Genomic DNA, 21,126 nt, shown 5'->3' with positions numbered 1-21,126 from the left:
AGTCTGACATACTCTATTGACTAGAACTTATTTAACACAACAGCTTTAGTCAACTTCTAAATTTATGATCTCTAATGTGCATTACCGTTTTTTTTCTCTTTTTCTTATAAAGACAAAATGTCTGCTTCTTGGACATGATTCATAGGTGATTAAAAATTCTGACAAGTATTTGCAGTGAAAACTTTTAATTCTTGTTCCTGTATGACTCAGTGACAAAACTGTGCTTTTGTATAGGAGAGTGCACCTCCAACACTATTACACTGTTTGAAACATCCGACTCTAATTAGATTACAGAGAAGTTATTAGCCTAGATGTTTACATTCTTTTACAGCCTGGAATGTCAAATCTTAAACAATGAGTTTAGTAATAACAATTACTATAGTAGTGCATTTTTTATATACTATTAGTTTATGTTTATTATTGTGGCTTAGATAAAGATCAGAGCACACTTTAAGTGCAGCAATACAAGTAATTCCAAAAGGTTCACAAATGTTTCTTGCAACTGCATACTTATAACCTCATTTTTCACATGTTGACAAATCTGACTTAAGACAAGTTAAAAAAAAATGTGTATTTTGTTTTAGGAAGATGCTGAAATTTAAAATGCAAGGCATAATCATGTTTAGAACATTGAGCATACCAAAAGTGTTTACATGGAGTAAGGAGCCATTTTACTTTGTGAACGAATTAGAAATCCTTAGATCCTAAAAGAAAGTACATGATTTTTCTTTTACCATTTTGGCTGCATGGAATACTGGCTGTCCAGGCCTGCAATAAATTTTATTGGTTTCTGTATCTGTGCAATGTACTAAGTCAAGCAGGATGCCTAGATCTAATTACCTGAGCTAGAGCTCTAAAATAAAAGTGCAGGTATGTACTGATGAGTGACTTACACAAACACTTCCCTGACTGGAATGGAACAGGACAGCTTGCGTTTCACATTGTACAATTTATAACAAGATTTCTCAAAGTGGATATTACACAACTGTATATGTGTACCACTGACTGCCTAATGTTTATACATATGAACAATTATCTCCATTCTTGTATAGGCAAATACTACATAAAATATTTCCTAATCATGGTCTTAATCATAACTCCGAAGAAAGAAATTTCTGCATCTTGAGGTCAACTACTACTAAAAGAGCATAAAAATGTAGACATACCTGAGGGGACAGAAACTGTGTAGGCACTTGGTTTCGTAGACCAGGGGAATTCATTGTGGGCACCGTTGCTGGATGCACACCTCGTGATTGTGTCATTCCGCTACCAAACATCCCATGATTGCCACCCTGCAGGAACACAAAGATGTATGGAAGAAAAAAAAATAAGCCTGCACATTGTCGGAAATCACAAACATAAGCTTTAAGAATCCACTCGAAAAAAAAAAACCCTCTTTACTGCTACTTCCACATCATTATCATTCTGCAAACCTCAAAACTGTGCTTTATTATAACTATTTCCCTACCATAACCTGAAAGGATAACAACATCGTTCAGTTTTCAAAAATTGCTAAAAAAAAAAAAAAAAAAAAAATACTCCACATCAACCAGCAGTAAGAGGTTGGGGAAAAAAAGACATCTGAACACTTGGCAAAGCAAAACTGTAGCAGCCGTTTCACTTAGTATAAGGCAGGCAAGTGTAGGAGGTGCCAAGTTAATTTTACGACAGCTTCAAAATTAATTATAGTAACAACTAACTTCAGTAAAGGTTCACAAAAACACAAAATAAAAATTAACAGTTGTGTAATTGAGTAAACTAGTGAAAAAATGGGTTGATTACACCAAATAAATTTAAGAATTATACACAAGAATAAAACAAAGGTATAAAATCTACAATTAGATTAATCAATATTTGTCAAAATGAATTGCGGAGTAAATCAGCAAGTAAAATAAAATATCAAAAAAAAGTATAGATAAAATAAATCAGTGAGCAATTAAAAACACAAATTATATCTATAAAAAGGTATACATTTAAAAAAATATATAAGTACATATCACAAAATTGTTTCCCCACAAGAACAAATCTGGCAAATTGTACAAATATGACTGACAAATCTATATTGGCATCTTTAATTTTATTAAAATTGTAGAGGAGCCAAAATGGCATTTAAATGCTTTGACTTGTATTTGGGAGAAAGTTGCTTTGAAGGGTGAACAAGATCTTGAAACAGCAGAGCCAAGGCTGAATCTGAGCAATGCAAAGAAAAGCAGGTCCCTTACTTGTCGAACTGCAGAGCTGTAGTGCTGGGGGTTGAACCCAAGTCCTGAGCCCCCCGATGGGGAGTGCTTGAAGCTGGGGGGAGGGGAAAAAGGGGAGCAGGGGCTGTCTTCCCCAAGGCACCCATCCTGATTGGAGAAAGGCAAGGTCAGCTGACAATATAGCAGAGAGAAAGCAGCCAATCAGCACAAATTAGTGAACAAATGACAATCAAGAAAAAGACAGCAGAAAGGCCCAGTGAAGAAATGAAGAGCAAAAGTTAGTTTTCATTAGACATTGTTTTCTTCTTTGGGTGGGGATGAGAGAAAACACCAACACCATTATACAGCAAATTTCAAGTTGTACTAAAAGCAAAACTGAGCAATCTTGATATCAATACGTTTCCAGTGGTTTCTCCACTTAGATATACTGGAAAACTGTGTGAAGATGTAAGATAACAAGTAGAGTCAGGAGTCTCTGCAAACACTAAAGGCACAGCTGCTATTATACTAAAAGATTTATTTCCATAATTAATATAAAAGAGTAAGCCATTAATGCTTTGCACAAAATGTTTCTGCACCACAAAAACATCTGAGGGGTTGGAAAACTGGACAGGTTAAAAGAACTGAGCAGATAAGTGTTGAAAATGTGAGTTGAGGAACAGGCCATGAGAAACTGCACTCACTCACCTTATCATAGTAAGTTCCGGGGTCAACCGGTCCTATGTCTTTGGGATTGGGCTGGCGGAAGACCTGTCTGCCCTTCCTTGGCTCTCCATTGTAGTCGCCCAAGTTCATCCCTCGCTTATCTGTGTCCAGTTTCTTATCCTGCAGTGGGCCTAAAATAAAATCAATCAAACAAAAAGAGTTCTGTGAGATTGCTAGCAATGGAAAATGTTTTATTTCTTCACTGATGACTGGGAGTGCTCCACCTTCAGGCATGTGATGGAGATACTCTCAACAGAACTAAAAAGAGTTTTCACTTAAAATAAAAAATTTCAAAATACAGTATTCATCCATCTTTCAGTAATGCTAAAATTCTGGGATTCTCGGCATGTATGTAGTCACACAACCTGAACCAGGTTACCTTACAACTCACCAAACCAGGTTACCTTACAACTCACCCAATCTTTTAATACTACTGCAAAAGATTCAAAGCAGAACTAACCACACAAACAGCAGTGTGAGCTACGTAACTACTCATCATGACAGTGGCAACGGGACAAAAATAACTGACAGACGACAGTGGCAATAGCAAAAAGTGTAGTGCATATTTGCTACGATCTGCTCAATCTACAGTTATATGGCAGGTGCCTAGCAATACTGCCTCTTCCGATAGGCTCTGTCTACAAAGGTAGCCACACAGTACAAATAAAGATATGACTTTAGAAGTACATTAGAACAATTGTGATCAGAAAAGGATATTCAGCCCAACAGGTTTGCCCATCCTATTCACGTAGATCATCCAAGATAACATTAAATCAAGATTTGAAGATTTCTAAAGTGCTATTCCCTACTGCACTACTTGGTAATTTACATGACAGTCTACTAGTGGTATTTTCTGGAATCACAACAAGGACAGGGTGAATGTAACATACCCAAGCAGAGTCTAGTGACATTGGAAACTACCACTGTTGGATCAGAAGGCATGGCAAGGTTGCCACCACCCACATAAAACTATTCAGTTATGCTGGGCAAAGGAAATGAAGGATGCACACACAGTGCTTTATACCCAACACTCAAGGTATTTCATTTAAAAAACACTGACATTTTAAGACTAGTTAACTGGATAATATAATGTTCAATATTAAAATCTTTCCTTTTTTATTCAAGAACTGAAAGATTTCTCTGAACAGAGAAATGCAAACCAAGAAACTGTGCCTTTGCTAACACTACCATTTTTCTTCCAATCGCAAAGCTAAACTAACCATTACAGAAAGGTGACAGAAAAGAGTTACACACAAGTAATAATAACTTACCAACTGATACATCCATCTTATTGCCAGTGGGATCATCAGCTTGGGTCTGCTGAAATAAATACAGACATTTATAATATTACCCATAAAAATCCACCGACTTGGTTACAAAATATGAAATTGTAATAAATTTCAAACAAATGCAATTTACACTATTGGGTCACCCTGAAAAATTTTCAGAGAAGTATATAAAATCAATACCAACTATAAATTAACAAAGATTAGGATATGATAAATCAAAAAGATAATTTTAGAGACTTGATTTGTTCTATATAGTTGCATTAATTAACCCATGAGCTGAATGACAGCACTGCAAAAAATTAAATCTAAGCAAGTGAAAAGTTTGTCAATCCATTCACTACATTTTGTTTTTATTATCATACAATTTATTAACTTGTCAAGAAAAGCCAAGCAAAATGACACCTTTTATTGGCTAACTAAAAAGATTACAATATGCAAACTTTTGAGGCAACTCAGGCCCCTTCTCAAGAAATTTGTATTTATCTTAATTGAAGAAATCTTACTAAGCAATTCTTGCTTATCCACTGGCTGATTTATTGGCTAAATAAAGTAAAAACTACTATATTATTTATCAACAAAATCTGCCAATAGGGTTAGGTCAGTTTACTTGACAAGATTTTTCTTAAATAAACCATTCGTTGTGAGCTACAATGTTTTAAAAATGATAAGGAAAAATATCAGATAGAAGATGTAACCCAAAAAGTGTACTAATAACATTACTTTTACTATGTATCAAGTAAAAACATTTTAATAAAGTTAAACTTGCAAAATATGGCATACTGAAAATATTCATTTTGTCTATTCAGTCGCTTGTCTCCTATATGTCTATTCCATGCTACACTACTTCACCTGCTCTTACATGCCTAACCTGCTTCATATCTTGTCACAATATTTTATACCAAGTTGAGCTCTTGTCCTATTTTAATGTGTATTTTGCACCACAGTCCCGGAGAACACGTTTTTATGCCACTGTATGCAGGAATGCAGTATATGGATGGCATGATAATAAAGCCACTTGACTTCTAAACTTTGGTTCATTTGCTCTCATCACAAATGTTTATTATTTGCTCATTCTTGTTCAGTATAAATATCACACTGTAGGAACCATTTCAGGTCACTGCTAACTGCAAATAACAGAAATGCCTCTTACTACCCTTGAGCATATTTTGTCATGAATGCAAATGCACAGTTGCCGCCACAATGGTGAAAAACTGTTGAAGTAGTGGGAAGTAGAGAAACCATCTTGACCCTTCCTCCCTAATAGTTCCTTTTCTGTGTTTCTGATGTTTACTGCTCAAAGCATACTGCTCACTAGATTTTGATGAGCTAGGCAATCAATATAGTTGTGGAATAAACAATCAGAAAACTTTAAAGTGTCTTTTCGGATATGAAAATGACTCTGGTCCAAGAACATGGAAACATAAAAGGGATAAGGTTACAACTATAAATAAGGTATACGTGTGACAACAGCAGAGCTGTTAAAAAATAAAAAGAGACAACTTCAACAGTGAAATAATTTTCTAGATTTTTCTTAATTTGGTATAGATCAGCTATGCATACTCTTGTGACAAGCACTGAATATTTAAGTCACTCACCATAGCAGATACAGAATTAATTATGTATATGAATGAACAATTATAGCACAACAGTGCAAATTCTAAAGAAATTGGTGAGCAGCTGTTGGAAAATTCAGTCCTATATTCTGTGAAGAATATTGGTAATATCCAAGCTCCTTTGTGAGGGATTTGCCTGGTACTTTAGAGCTTAATAGAGAAAATTAAAACAATGTACCAAAAAACAATTAGTTTAGCTTCTTTATGCATCTTCCTGTAAAGGATCGCAAGACACTTAATGAGTATGGTAATGACTCTCTTCGTTTTGCCTTACCAGTAGTCCCATATTTGAGAACTGTTTGGATAAAGAGTTCATCCATGGTTCACTACCACCTCCTCCTTTTAAAGATCCCTGCACAAAGAAAAGTTTTTCATTTAGTAAAATTTATATGCATTTAATTTTACCTATTCACATAATTTTAAAGTAAAAAGAAAAAAAAAAGCAAGAAAGATTAAACAAGTCTTACAACACCTACAACCATTCCATTCTAAGAAACCTGTACTACGTGTTGACTAATGTTGTTGGGGTTAGGGGGTGGGTGAGATGAAGTGCTATAAACATGAAGTGTTGTGTAAAATTAGACAAATGTAAAAATAGTTAAAAAGTGTTATTTTATTTAGTGAATGATTAGCTAAAGGCATTCATGATAAAACTAAGTTTGTTTAATTTTGCCAGTACCTGTAATTTTGAAGTAGCTGGCACCACATCCAAGACTACTCAACGCTCATTCCTAACACTATGATGCTACTTTACATGCCACAATTAAGTGTTGATCACTGAATTTCACTGAAGCATTACTCCCAGCAAATTTGCTGCATTTGCCCTTGTTCGTCATATTATTTACAAATAATTTGGCTGATATATATATATATATATATATATATATATATATGCATACACTATATATAGTATAATTTAATTATAGTGCCCCATAAAGCTTTGCGAGGCCAGTGCAACACCTAACATTGATGGGACTGCCCCCCGGGTATATAATGCTGATCATCTGCATCACAGACTCTGTGGGACAAATGTATGTGTGTGTATGCTAGTAACCAAATGTGCAGGTCGATCTTTCAGTTCCATGTCAATATAAAAGAAGTAGGTGCATGCCTTAACCAGGCAGCATGACGAGTGAAAGCAAACCTAAAGCCCACCCCAAAAAAGGAGACTATCCATATTACTAACCGAGAATGCTAAACCGGATGATGGACGCAGGCACATCCGGCCATGGGCCGTAGCTGCAAAAAGACGTACTGCGCAGGCGCAAAAAGAGTCCGCGAGAGTCGGCTGAGGAGCCGAGAAAGGCGGACAAAAGAGGGCGAGAGAGGCGGATGAGGGGCCGCGAGTGGCGGACAGGACCACAGAAAAAAGGAGTGAGCACATATAAAAAGGAGAAATGAGGCGCAAAGTCAAACGCAGGAAAAGCACGAAACACATTGCACACGAAACAAGACCCGAAAAAAAAAAAAAAAAAGAGGCTCGCGCACAACAGCAAGGCACCCAAAAAGGGCACCGGACGGGACACACACCAAGAGGGGGATTCAACAAGCCCATGGAACACAAAAAAAAGAACACAAAACCACCCCACAGACCCTACAAGCGAGGGACGGGACACACACAAAGAGGGGGATTCAACAAGACACAGGAACACAAAAAGAAAGAAGACGCTCGCGCGACAACAATCCTCAACAATCCCCCCCCCCCCCCCACATCCATACGAAGTCACACCCAAAGCCACATATTCTAAAGTGAACGTCAGCACCTTCACACTAGACAGCATAGGTGTCAGCATTGGTGGATCTCCTTACAATAAAGCACTATTAACCGTTCAACTGCAGAAAAGGAAACATATTAACAGTGACTGCGACCCTCCTTAGAAAGAAACAAGTCATGAATACACGGTCACGGGTACAAAACGAAAAGGAAATGATAACAGGAACAAACACACGAACACGAAAGAAACAACAAAATAGACGGCTATGCGGCATAGGTGGATCTCATTACAATAAGGCACTATTAACCGTTCAACCGCAGAAAAGTCTCCATATTAACAGTGAGTGCAATACTCCTTATTACTTATCCATATTTCTAAAAGAAAAAATGTCTCGACTCCAAAAACGCAAAGCTCAACTAAAGCTTCTAACTAACGATGTACCTAAAAGTAAAAACTTTATGAACTGCGTTAGATCCTACAATAGTTCATTTGCTTTTAGTAAATATCAGGCCACCAAAAGGCAATGGCCCATACTGCTTTCCCATATGTGCACAAATACTGCATCGCATTGGAACAGTGCACCCTGAAACAAATCAACAACGCAAATATGCACAAATCTACATCCTGGATCCACATGACGCAAACTATCAATCAAAGTGCTGCATCGCAACAGGCACGGATTCAAAACGAAACACCTCCCGTCTCAGACATACGTTAACGGCAAGGAAGGCTACAACGGGCGTCTCACACAGCACAGGCAAATCGATTACAGATCCAAAACAACACGTCCCAAATACTACACATGCAACAACGCGCCTCTCAAACAGCACAAGCAAAACATACACCGGGAAAATTCATTCGGATTAATGAATGTCATTTGCAATCATTGTCATTCAGTTCACTTCCCTGAAGAAACAACTGGCAATACAAGTAATACATTTAGACGTTGTTGTCAAAAGGGTCAAATTAGACTGCCTTCTTTACATTCATATACTGAATATCTACAGAAGATTCTAACTGACGATGTACCTAAAAGTGAAATCTTTATCAACTGCATTAGATCCTACAAATCGGTATCCACTATGAACATTAACGGTGGCACTGCACGTGACATCCGTCTTGAAAAAATGTTGTTTATTGATGAATGTTCAATGGCATGAAGTCACTTACTCAACACCATTCATAAACTTCTACAAACGTTTATGAATAATAATATTCGATTTGGAGGAAAGGTACTTTTATTAGGAGGAGATTTTAAACAGTGATTAGCTATTCTTCCAGATGCCATGCACTCAGCTATTGTTCAGTGCACCTTAAAATACGCAGACAATTGGCATTGCTTTCAAAAGATACAGTTAGTAAAAAAGATACGATGTCCAGAACCAGATCATAACAATTGCTTATTACAACTGAGAGATGGTACACTCACCAATACAGATGGACTTCAGCCACATATTATTACAATTCCTCAAGCCTTTATCTGCGACGACTTAGTTACAGAGAGATTTGGAACAGCAATCTCATTAGACCAAATGCCCCTTTTAACACAACGCACTATATTATGTCCAAAAAATATTAATGTGGAAAACATAAATACCCAAGTCATTCCATTACTTCCTGGAGAGACACAACTCTTTCTAAGCACTGACAAAGTTGACTCTGATCACGATAATGACCATCTTCATTGACCTTACAAGTTCTGACCTGGAATTACCTTTTACACTTAAACGGCGTGTACAAAGAAATTTTCCAATAAACCTTTACACTGTGCCACACACTTTATTGTTTGCTTTCTATTTGCATCATCTACACCGTCACACTATTCTATATCTCATTCATACATCACGCTCTTTGTCATTCCCAACACCAGGGGTTGGCGAGCGAAGCGAGCAGGGGGCGGAGCCCCCTAGTGAAATAATAATGAAAGATTTATTGCTATTTATGTTTCTACCATTTTGATAGAAGAAAAAGTGCAAAGCATCAGCACAGACAGCTTGGAGAGCCATCAGCACAACTTCAAAAATTAGAACGAAACTGTAACTTCAATCATTTCACGCCACTTTAAAATTTCTACTTTTAAAAGAGCTACTTATTTTTTCTGACTTAACTACAATTTCGGAATTTCTGCTTTGTTTTGACAAAGTATATGACTGCGCGTCTGACTGCGTTCTTTCTTCTTTGACCTCATGGAGACACGGTGGTGCAGTGGTTGGTACTGCTGCTACACAGCCGAGGTCAGGTCACTTTTTGACCACAATAATTGTTCCAGTATAGTTGGCAGATGTTTTCCTAGCCCTCAGGTACACTTCAAAGATGATTGCACCAATATAATCCAGTCAAATCGAATTCAGTTAGACCTTCTGCAATAAATGTATTGCATTTCACCAAGTTCGTCGAATATTGCGAATGTTTCAGTGAAGCAAAATCGGCAATGTTCGCTCATCACTGGTCACAAAGACTTGGAGTTCAAAAACAGATGCTTTTGTGCTTGGCTGACTTACAAGAGGTTTAAAAGCTCTGTAAAACATGGCCCCACAAGATGCAAATACCTTAGGATTGGCCTTTTTGTTTCCTCCCTGGCCCCAGCCAGATGAATTGTAAGAGGAATTGCTGCCTTGAGAACCTGCGCTGTTCCATACACCGCCATCTTCATCCTCTTCCCAGCTGGGATGACGGGTTGCTGTCACTGAACTTTCGCTCTCACCCCAGCTCTCTTGCATAGATTTCGAACCTTTTAATAGAAACGGAAAAAAAAATAACACAAAAACCTTCATTAACAATGCCAATGCCATCGATAATTGCTTTTTTCCATTCTTAGTTTTGCGTTTCAACCAATTATAAAGACTGGTATTTTTTGATATATACTTTTCTTATTTAAGAATAGCAGAGTTGCTACATTTCAACTATTGCTCAACTCAAAAATAATTATGCCTTCCAATATTTACTGTAATAACAAAATTAGATTCAAGGTTAGTCCCCAATTCCTCCACATGCTCTTCCAATTCTGTTTACACAAATCTCAAGTGGCATTTAAAAAATGTCTCCTCCTGAAAAAACTGGAAACCATGGAGTTAGATTTTTTTTTTTTCCTCACAAGTCTCATATGAGCTTTCATTAACAAGCAGCACTATAAGTAACCTATAGGTCTGTTCTGGAGATTGGTCCATTAAGATTTCTTAGACAGTATCATTTTGGTAAAAAAATTCTCCAGATATTCCTTTACATCACCAATATCATAAATTAAAGAAGCTACTACAATGGGGGAGCTGGGCTTTTCCTAATTTTATTTTCCAAAACGGATGTTAGATACAGGTTTACTCAATACATACTTACAACTATACTATACGTTTTCATTGATAGACTACACTCAAAATCAAATTGCTCACAAGTTTTGAGGGTTCTTTGTGGAAAATGTTGTACAGTAAACCCTCGTTTATTACGGTTAATCCGTTCCAGACTCTACCGCAATAAATGAATTTCCACAAAGTAGGATTCTTTATTTATAAATCGAATATTTTCGCAGTGAGCATAGCAAACCTGTTTACGGCCTTCTAAATACGTTTTTTAACATTAGAGCCCTCTAGGCATGAAATGACACCATTTAGTCAAAAGTTTAAACTGTGCTCCATGACAAGACAGAGACGACAGTTCCGTCTCACAATTAAAAGAATGTAAACATATCTTCCTCTTCAACGGAGTGCACATCAGGAGCAGAGAATGTCAGAGAGAGTGAGAGAGACAGAGAAAAGCAAACAATCAAAAATCAATACGTGCTGTTCAGGCTTTCAGGTATGCGACGCACCACGTGGGAAGCATATCGTATATCATTGAGGAGTTTTATTTAATACATAGTACGTGCTCTGGTTGGGTAGCTTCTCAGCCATCTGCCAACAGCGTCCCTTGTATGAAATCAGCTGGGCAAACCAACTGAGGAAGCATGTACCATAAATTAAAAGACCCATGGTCCGCAGAAATCCGCGAACCAGCAAAAAATCTGTGATATATATTTAGATATGTTTACATTTAAAATCCGCGCTGGAGTGAAGCCGCAAAAGTCGAAGCATGATATAGAGAGGGATCACTGTATTTTGAATTAATCTCTGCACCGAATTATTCGTAAATAACCAAGTCAAATTTCTTCATCTTCCTCGCTGGTTGTATAGTACTCCATTTCAGGACAGAGCATAAGGAAATATCCATACTCAAACTTAAAAAATGCAATACATCATTTTTTTTTTTTTTTTTTTTTTTTTAAAAATAACAGTTTAACCTTATGCCTTAATATCTGTGGGCATTCATAGCTCACCAAACATCCATGCGGTACACAGTCATGACTGCTGCTATAGTGGTCAAATATCTCACAGAAACTTGCTTTTGAAAAATCTGTTTCATCTGCTATAGTACCAAGAGGATATTTGGTAATAAGAAAGCACAGATGCAACTATGGCCCATGAAATAAGATTTTTTTTTTTGTTTGGGGGGCTCACGTCCCTTTAGGGGCTCTGTAAAAATGCAATTTTAAGTAAAATATGTGACTGATAAAGGTTGGGTACAATACTGCACAGGTGGTGCTACTGTATTCTTCCATATATTTCAGATACACTGACTACAAAACATTCTACTTCAAGAACAATGATGTCTGTAACTGACGAGACATCACACTGCCTGAGATCATACATGCAATATGAAAATCTTCGTAAGACTGATATTTACCAATGATCAGTACAAAAATGAGTGTTTACACAAAGCTACTTACAAACACTGTTACAAGTCTCAAAATTACCAATAAAGTTTTTGTTTTTTCCCCCCAGAGACCTGGTATGCAAGATTACATCACAGGGCACAACAAACCAGCATGGACCGAAACACAGTATGTATTTAAATAAATTGCATTCAACATTATTCACCCAAGTTGCAAAATCTAGAAACGTTGTGAATTTTAGAGTAATACTTGTCTAATATTACAGTAAGCCATAAAAACATACTGCATCAATATTACAATGAATTCAAAAGGGAGAGCTTTAACATTTTTATTAGTGTTCTTGTTTTGATAACCAACAATGTTCATGTGTGTAAGCACTCACCAGGTTTAACGGGGTTGGCAGGGTTTGGAGAAGGGTTTCCCCAGCCACTTGCTGCTTTCCCAGTATCTTCTGGATCTCCCCAGGTGGAGCTGGTGTCCGTAGGTTTTCCCCAGGCAGCTGTGCCATTGTCAACTGGAGGGCCAGAGGGAGAAGAGCTGTTCCATACTGGAAAGAAAGAGGGATAAGATATTAAAGTAAACAAACTTATTTGATACAATTCCTCTATAGTGAACACTATACCAAGGTGCTTTGCAATTATACAGTCTTAAGTTCAAAGGTTAAAGTTTTCTGCTAGTTTCACCTAACAAGATAAATCCCAAACACCTATTGGGAAAAGAAAGTGAAACACAGCAAAAAGCTGAAAACAACTTCACATGACCAACTTTTTTTGTTTTCTTTTTTAGCATGGGCTTAATGATCAATGACTACAGGATACCGTAATTACTTCCTATGTGCCCTAACATCAACAGGCTGCTTATGCTTTCATCCACACCAACCAGATCCACTAGAAGCCATTGTTGTTGGTAATTTTAATTTGAAAACATGCAGCATAAAACAGGATAAGTGCTTCACCTACCTGAGCCAGGAGTCTTTCCAACTGATGAGGGACCTGCAATAACATCCCGAGGAGGTGGCTGGCCAGCTCCACTTGGCTGTGAAGCTTGTTGCTGCATGGATGATGCCACTGGTGGTGGCGGCTGCTGAGACGGTGGTGGCTGGGCTGCTAAAGATGCACTGTTCTTGTCCCACAGGTTGACATTCTTGTAGTTGTAGCTGCTTGGGTCCCCCCAGGCTGATGTTCCATCATCAATGTCCATTTTCCGACTGATGGACTGGGGAGATGGCTCTTCCCAACCACTTGGCTCATCATCAATATGACCTGGTGGGGGGAGAGGTCCAGAAGTCCAAGACTGTGGAGGCGGGAGTGAACGTCCTCCGGGTGGTTGACCCCACGACCCCTGGATTGCCGAATCCTGGTGCTGCGAAGACGTCTGTGATAGTGGCTGTTTGCCCCAGTTACTGCATCCACCCTGCTTCCCTCCTGATTCCCCCCACCCTCCTCTCCCTGTAGGTTCATCCCAGCAGCTGGGACCTGAGGTTGCACCAGGCCCAGGCCCAGGCCCAGGCCCACCACTGACACCTCCACCCCAGCTACCCATCTCTCCAGCTGCTACACTCAAAGGGAGGCCAGCCTTTCCCTCTCCTCCAGTCCTCCATCCTGGTTTGTTAACCACAGGTTCTGGTTCTCCCCAGCCATTGTCATTTTTATTTGCTATTGTCCAACTGGGGGTGCCACTGTTGCTGCTACCCCCTTGCCTTCCCCAGCCCCCTTCTTTACTGCCTTCCTTCCAGCTGAATGATGAACTTGGTGGGGATGCTGGTACATTCTTGTCTTCAGAATTACCTCGCCCAGGACCAGAATGGCCAGGAGGACCCCAGCTTGAAGTTCCTGTAGGAGATGGCTTGTTATAGTCCCCCCAGCCACCCTGGCAGCTGCTCATTCCTGGCCCACCACCCACACTTCGCTCCCTCCATTCTGCATCACCCCAGCCAGAAGTCTTGGGCTGCCCGCTGCTTTGGCCTGGGGGAAGAGGCTCTCCCCCCCAGCCTCCTCCATTACCCCCTGAGTTCTTGGCTTGAATGGCTGCACTGTTGGCGACCGATGAGCATGTGGTGGTGGTGGCAGCATGACCACTGTTTGCTGCAGCAGGATTGGCTGAAACAGTGCCAAGATTGGCAGGATTAGCAGTTAGGGTGCTGTGACTACTCTCCCACCCTTCGGTCCCTCTATTATTGTTCTCCACTTTGCGGTTTTCTCCAGCAGCTGTGCTGTTCACAGGGTTTGCAACTCCCCCCCTACTTTCATCTAAATCCCATGCCACATTCTGCCTGATTTGGGTTTGGCCCCAGCCCGAGTTGGACAGCACTCGGGGATCCAAATCAGTCCTGCTTAGCATGCTTTGTAAGGCCGCTTCCGGGTCATGTTGTATAGGCCTTTGGTGGTGCCCCCGACTGCGGCCCCCTGAAGAGGAATTATGACCTCCATTACCACCTCCACCTCCTCCCCCTGACCGGGAGTTGCTTCCAGTGCTGCCCTGACCCCCAGTCTCACTCCCAGCAGAGCTAGATGAGCGACCCCAGCCGGAGGCGTTGTTACTCCCTTGGCCGCCACCTTCCATTTGCAGTCCCTTTTGATTGTCCCATGCTCCAGTAGTGCTTGGATTGGTATTACTATTAGTAAGGGGCAAACTGCTGCTCGCAGGGACCCCACCTGCTCCCCACTCCCCCACTGAGAGGTCCTCTCCCAATGCTGTGCTGCCCCATACTCCCTGAGTTACTGCTGCTGCAACTGCCACAGTCTTTGTCCCCTCCCCTCCTCCATTGCCCCAGGCTTTACCCCCTTTCCCTCCCCCATTACCACCATTGTCCTGATTTCCATAGCCCCATGAAGTGCCACCACTGCTGCTCCCCCAATTGTCCCATGGATCAGTCCTTGATGTGCCCCCTCCTTTATTCTGAAGGGCTGGCTGATGGGATCTCCAAGAGGAGTCCTCCAGTGCTGTACTGACCTCCCCTTTACCACCTTCATCACTACGGGAAGAGGAAGAAGGTGGAGGTGGGCCTCCATTGTTGCCACCTTTTTTTGGTCCAGCAGCTGGCTCCTGGCTTGCTGCCCAGCCTATCAACTCTTCAGTCTCCTGCTGCTCCCTCGGTGTGGACGGGTTCTGGTGGTGAAGATGGCTTGCCGAGTTGATGCTCGAAGATGGGGCAGGTGTGGTAACTGAGGTGGTTGTGGTGGGATTCAAACATGATGTTGCTGCAGGAGGGGATTCTGAAGCAGCCCTTGCCTCAGACTGGCCACTGCTGCTAATGCAGGCTCCATCTTCCAATTCACCTCCAACCTTTCGCACTGACCCTCCACTTGAGCATCCATCCTGAACTAGCGCAGGCCAGGCTGATGGGTTGCTATTTGGATTAAAGTTGGTACTGCCAGTGCCTTTCCAACTGCTTGTGCCACTATTTCCACCAGCAGTCCCATCTGCTGCTGAAGGACTGGAAGATTGTGTGGGTTTGGACTTGGCTGCCACTCCTCCTCCATTCACACCAGCAGTAATCAGGCTCCAGGCCCCCCCATTACCGCTTCCTTGCGTACATTCATTGCTCTGCATCACAGAACTGGAATTTGCTGCCCCTTGTTGCAGTCCCGACGACGGCTGTGTGGGAGCTCCTGAGGCACTGGGGTTGTTACCGATGCTGCACTCGCCACTACTGCTGCTCTCTGCCGGTGATGGCACTGTCCCACTGCCTCCTTCCAACTCTTTCCCAGCAATGCTAGGCCACTCCTCCAAGTCTGACCCGTCTACGATCACTTTGTCCCAGCACTGAGTGGAGGCAGCCGCTGGCCCCCACGTGGAATTTGCATAATTTGAAGCAGCAGCAGAAGAGGAGGAAGCAGCCCCCAAATTAGAATCTAAAAAAAAGAAACAAACTCAGGGGTAGCGCAAAAAAAAAAAAAAAAAGTCGCCTACATGACCTTTCACCTAACCTATATTAATCACAACTGTCCTCTACTGACATTTTCTTTCACATGCTACGTTAAAGGATTCTGCGAAGTTCTTCTGGATACTGGCAGTATTAATTTCTACTAAAAAGAGCACAAGAGTGCAACTCCCGGGTCTGTCTTCTGTGCAGTTCCATATCCAATTTTGCATGTTATACAGCTGGTGGCACTGGGCTGTTCTTCACATTTCTATTTTCCGTTGCTGTCTTTCTGTATGCTGCTCTTTCCTCTCCTCTTTTATGGCTTGTTTCTATACTCCTGCATACTCTTTTCCTGAGATTTCTTCACACCATACCTCCTCTGTATGTATGTGTCTCTCTCTCTCTCTCCCTCTCTTCCTCCCTTTTTCCTCCTGGTATTTTGTACTCGGACCATACTGTGCCAAACATGATGGTCCACAAATCTGCACTGGCAAGCACACCCTAGACTTTAACTCTTTAAAAGGAAAATACAGTACCTTCTCCATATAACCACAACCAAAGAACAGAGTTTTAGCTAGAAATAAAACCAGTAATGAACTCACCTGTGGGACTTCCATTGTCCCCCGGGTTGGTTGTAGAGGAAGTCTGTGGGTGGCTGAGGGGGGCCGGCCCCCCACTCCCGAGCAGCATGCAGGACGGGGGAGGGGGCTGGCCCCGTTTCAACAGCACCTTGTGATCCTGCTGGCAGCGAAATCGCGGAGGCACCTCCCTGGGCATGTAGCGCTGGGCAGGGGCACTAGGCGGCTGTCCGTTCGGCAGCGCCACCCTCTTGGCATTGTTGCCACCGTTGGCGGGCGGCGCAGGGCTGCTGCCAATGAGGCTGGCGGCCGGTGGCTGGGAGGGGTTTGCCTTTGTCACCTCGGGCACTGGATTGGAAGGAAAAAATTGCATTAATAACGCATCATTCTTCTCTTTAAATGCAGAGAACATGTATCTTCTAGAGGTGTAGGTGGAAATTAAAACACTTTAGAAAAATAAGAATATTCATGCTTTTCCATATTAAAGGAGAGTAAAATAAAATGCTAAGTAGTCTGAAAAGTTAGCAATTCTTAATAAATTTAAAAAGTGACCAATATTAAAGGAAAAACTACTCTATTTTAAATTTAAGGTTGTGTCATTGTCACAAATATCCTAAACATATCCTGAGTCTTAGAATTACTACCAACAGGACATTAAAAATAACACCCTTAAACCTGACCATATACTGTAGGCTGCGGTGGGTTGGCACCCTGCCCGGGATTGGTTCCTGCCTTGTGCCCTGTGTTGGCTGGGATTGGCTCCGGCAGACCCCCGTGACCCTGTGTTCGGATTCAGCGGGTTGGAAAATGGATGGATGGATGGATATACTGTAGGTCTATGCAAACTATGAATGTTCCTAGCAAAACAGAGCAATGCGAATATGTGGCAGTATCCTTTCCAAGGTAAGGAAGCCAGTTCTCTTCCCTGATTTTCATGCGATTACTGCCACCAGTTAACAGGAATAGATGAAAACAGCTTAAAGTACTCTAAAGCACAAACTCTTAAATATGAAAATAACCAGTATCATAACTAAAATGGCATAAAATGCACATACATAGGAAGTGAAAATAAAAAGTTTTTACTTTTAAAATTAGCAAATTCAGCAATTCTATAAAACAAACAGGTTGGAATGTTCTACCAGTCCTTTGTGGACAGTGCACTATTCTATACTATGGTATGGTAGGAGAGTAACAACAACTAAAGGGATGTCAAACAGATGCATAAACTGATCAGAAAGGTGAGGCACAGTACAGTAGTGATACTAGAATCACTGGCAGAAGAAAAGGATGTTGGTAAAAATCAGAGGCCATAATAGCAAACGTTCCTAATTCTTTCCATAAGGCGTTGTCCTGGAGCACTTTTACCCATAAGCCAATTCCACCATGGTGAGCTACAGTTGTTTTTTGCCTGCAGTCATAAGACTATGCAACACCGCTCACTGTGCCAAACATCTCTACTTTTACTGGTGATGGTAAACTTTCAAATGGACAGTATTTCTTTATATATCATAATGTTAGCGTATAGTTTTGGGTCTTGTATTTATATAATTGTTCGCATTTTTTCCTTACTATGTAAATCAATTTCCCCTTGGGATTAATAAAGTATCTATATCTATCTCAATAACTATAGCAGTACTGTTCGGAATTTTAGAATGTATTCATTCTAAGAGGGCATTGAAAAAGTCCTTACTGCTAAATTCACAGAATTGCAACATTTCAAAAGTTGTGGATTATATCTTCTTGACGGAGGTAGAACGGGTCCATTTATTGTACACATTGGAACAAAAAGTAGGCAATATTTGTCAATATAGTAATTCAGTGTGTGGCAGTCACCAATAGAATTTCTCCAGGGACAATGAACACAAACCTTTGGATCACAATGAAAGATACATTAGCTTTCTGACATGTTCAAAAACATAAGTACTCCCACTGTTCTGCAGAAAGGAACACTTAAGCTCCAAGCAGCATGCATCTGTGTTTGAGACACTGGGCTTGGGTTCTCTTACCATGCCCCCTGTTCTTATATGCATCAATGGCAACAGGCACTCACCAGCCACAAACAACTCCAAATGACACATCTCAGGTAAGAAACCCTATAAAAACATCTTAACTTCACCCTCTGGATATCAATCATCACAAACCAATCAAGAAGTTGTAAAACAAACAAACACATAATTCTAAAACACACACCTTCCAATCCCGATGTTGAATGACACACTTGGCCTATGCAAAGGAACCTGGGAGCTATACTTCAAAATTCTATAAATACACAGGCACATAAGCAAAAGATGTGAGGCAACAGAGGTACTTTGCACATGGCTCCTCTGGTGGAACTGCAACCACACGTGTGGCCACCTCATTCCCAGAAAAGAAAGGGGGAAAAATACTATCACATATCAACAATGAGGTAGTGTGGAACTTGAAAACATAAATAACTCAAACTCCAAAGGAAAAAATAAGTGTTCATAGGAATAACCATAACAAACATACAATTAAATTGAGCAGAATATAACAAGATTGCATTCATAAGCACACATTAAAACACAGCAAATAACTCTCAAGCAGAATTGTGAATAGTCCAGAGAAGAGCTTTTCAATCATATTTACATTCCCCATCTGTCATATCTCAAAATGTGATTAATGTTATTCTTGAACAATGAAATGACATACCTATTACATAAGGCAACCAAATGAAAACAAAATGTGTTGGTAATTATTTTCAGCGTAACATATCAACATCAATTAGGTGCTTCATCCCTACTTCTGTCCATTAGACATTGATTGGTGTCTACTTTATAATCAATATCCCAATGCTGACTTTACATGGTCATTCACTTGCAGCTAAAAAACTACAAGTCCACTACTTGGAAATTCTGATATCTACAATAAGCTATATGTGATTAAAAACAAAAACATCACTGCTTAAAAGGACAATGTATCTCAGATGAGCAACCTGCTTCTGAACATTTTACTCTTGTTATTAATTATGCTTTTATAAAACAACTTGACACTACATTTGATGCAACTTGATTACTGGAAAATGAAAAAAACACCAATAGGAAGGAATCCACTATGGGATACCAAGTACACGGCACAGTTAAGGGGCAACAATTTTGTGATCGAAGTCTCTGGATCAGAAAAGCACATTGTGGCAATACAGAGAACAGTAAAGGTCAAATCACTGCCACCAATTTATGGTGCTCACAGAAACTGTCGTTTGTCTTACTAAATGCTGTACAGTACTCTGAAGTGCTCTTCATACCTTGTGGACTTCATGCATTGCCTGTCCATTTGAACTCTGCTTGACAGGTTAGGACAAATTCAATTTCCCTTGTAGTATAGTTTAATTGCCGTTTGAACACACACACATTTTTTTAAGACCCACCATAACAAAAGATCAAAGAAGAAACGATAAGCAGTAGGATGAAAATGGACAAAGCTGTAAACTGATGGTTACCACACATGATATTAAATTCATAATGCCACTTGTAGGCCAGTTCTTTACTAAACAAACATTCCCATATTGAGTTTCCTTAATTCAAAAGATGACCCAACAAAAATCACTTTTTCCGGTGTTAAATGTTTTGAGAGAGGTAAATGACTTTTTACTTTGTTACCTCTACTTAAATTAACCCAAAAAACAATTTTTCAACCTAACTTGAATGAAAAAGCCACATAACCACTTTATTTAAAAAGTACTTCAGACTTTTGATTTGTTTTGTGTTGTCTTAGTGACTTAAAATGCTCTTTTAAGTAACCTTGCCTTCCTTGCTGATGAAAACTGGCTGGCATTTTCTGAGATCATTCAATTTAAACATATCACTTACTCACTTTATTTGCTATTAAAACACTGAAGCAGCCTAGCTTGCAGGACTCCTATGCATAAACTACAAGTATATTCTTATCTTAAAATTGATATCCAACTATCTTTTAAGGGTACATTTTTGACATCACTGTTCTGGGAAGCTGGTAGGTACTGCTCTGCTTAAAGGACTCAGGGCTGCACTACCACTATTTGTAGATGTACTGTTATATCCAGCAAGCAAGCACTACATGCGTTTCCAGTGGAGAAATGGAATCTCCAAATTAGGTTGATTGTTCTCATCTCCAGGCAGTTGGTAGATGGGAAATTGAAGGCTTTGGATCAAATTCTTCCAAAGGAGACTAATTATTGTGTATTTATGAGATGGTGAAGTATGGTAAACAAAATAAAAAAAAAAGAAAAAACAGAAAAGCAGAGACAAATGGATACAGAGGATAACTTACCTTTAACCAGAAACAAGAAGCATAAAACCATGCAAAGTAAATTAAAGGGTCTAAATTAATATAAGCTTACCTTTGGTTTTTTGTTCTGTGACCTAAAAGGTGGAAAGAGAGACAAAAAATTATACTAAGTAATAAATATAACATTTTACTGATGCAACAATTATTCAGAAGACATCAACAGGTGAAGAAAAA

General features: G+C 40.1%; 1 protein-coding gene across 1 annotated transcript in view; it reads right to left on the bottom strand.

Annotated features, from left to right (window-relative positions):
* The window catches only part of tnrc6ba (trinucleotide repeat containing adaptor 6Ba), a 104,778-nt gene that overhangs the window by 34,327 nt on the left and 49,325 nt on the right, over window positions 1-21,126 (bottom strand). The window contains 10 exon segments of the mRNA XM_051934633.1: window positions 1,167-1,292; window positions 2,223-2,372; window positions 2,889-3,037; window positions 4,178-4,226; window positions 6,083-6,160; window positions 10,073-10,254; window positions 12,608-12,772; window positions 13,185-16,079; window positions 16,693-17,016; window positions 21,005-21,026. Coding sequence (XP_051790593.1) covers window positions 1,167-1,292; window positions 2,223-2,372; window positions 2,889-3,037; window positions 4,178-4,226; window positions 6,083-6,160; window positions 10,073-10,254; window positions 12,608-12,772; window positions 13,185-16,079; window positions 16,693-17,016; window positions 21,005-21,026 — 4,140 coding nt within the window.

The sequence above is a fragment of the Erpetoichthys calabaricus genome, chromosome 12, assembly GCF_900747795.2.
Source record: "Erpetoichthys calabaricus chromosome 12, fErpCal1.3, whole genome shotgun sequence".
NCBI classification, from domain to species: Eukaryota; Metazoa; Chordata; class Cladistia; order Polypteriformes; family Polypteridae; genus Erpetoichthys; species Erpetoichthys calabaricus.
Note: the sequence above shows the minus strand (reverse complement) of the source record. Positions and strands in the feature narration are given on the sequence as shown.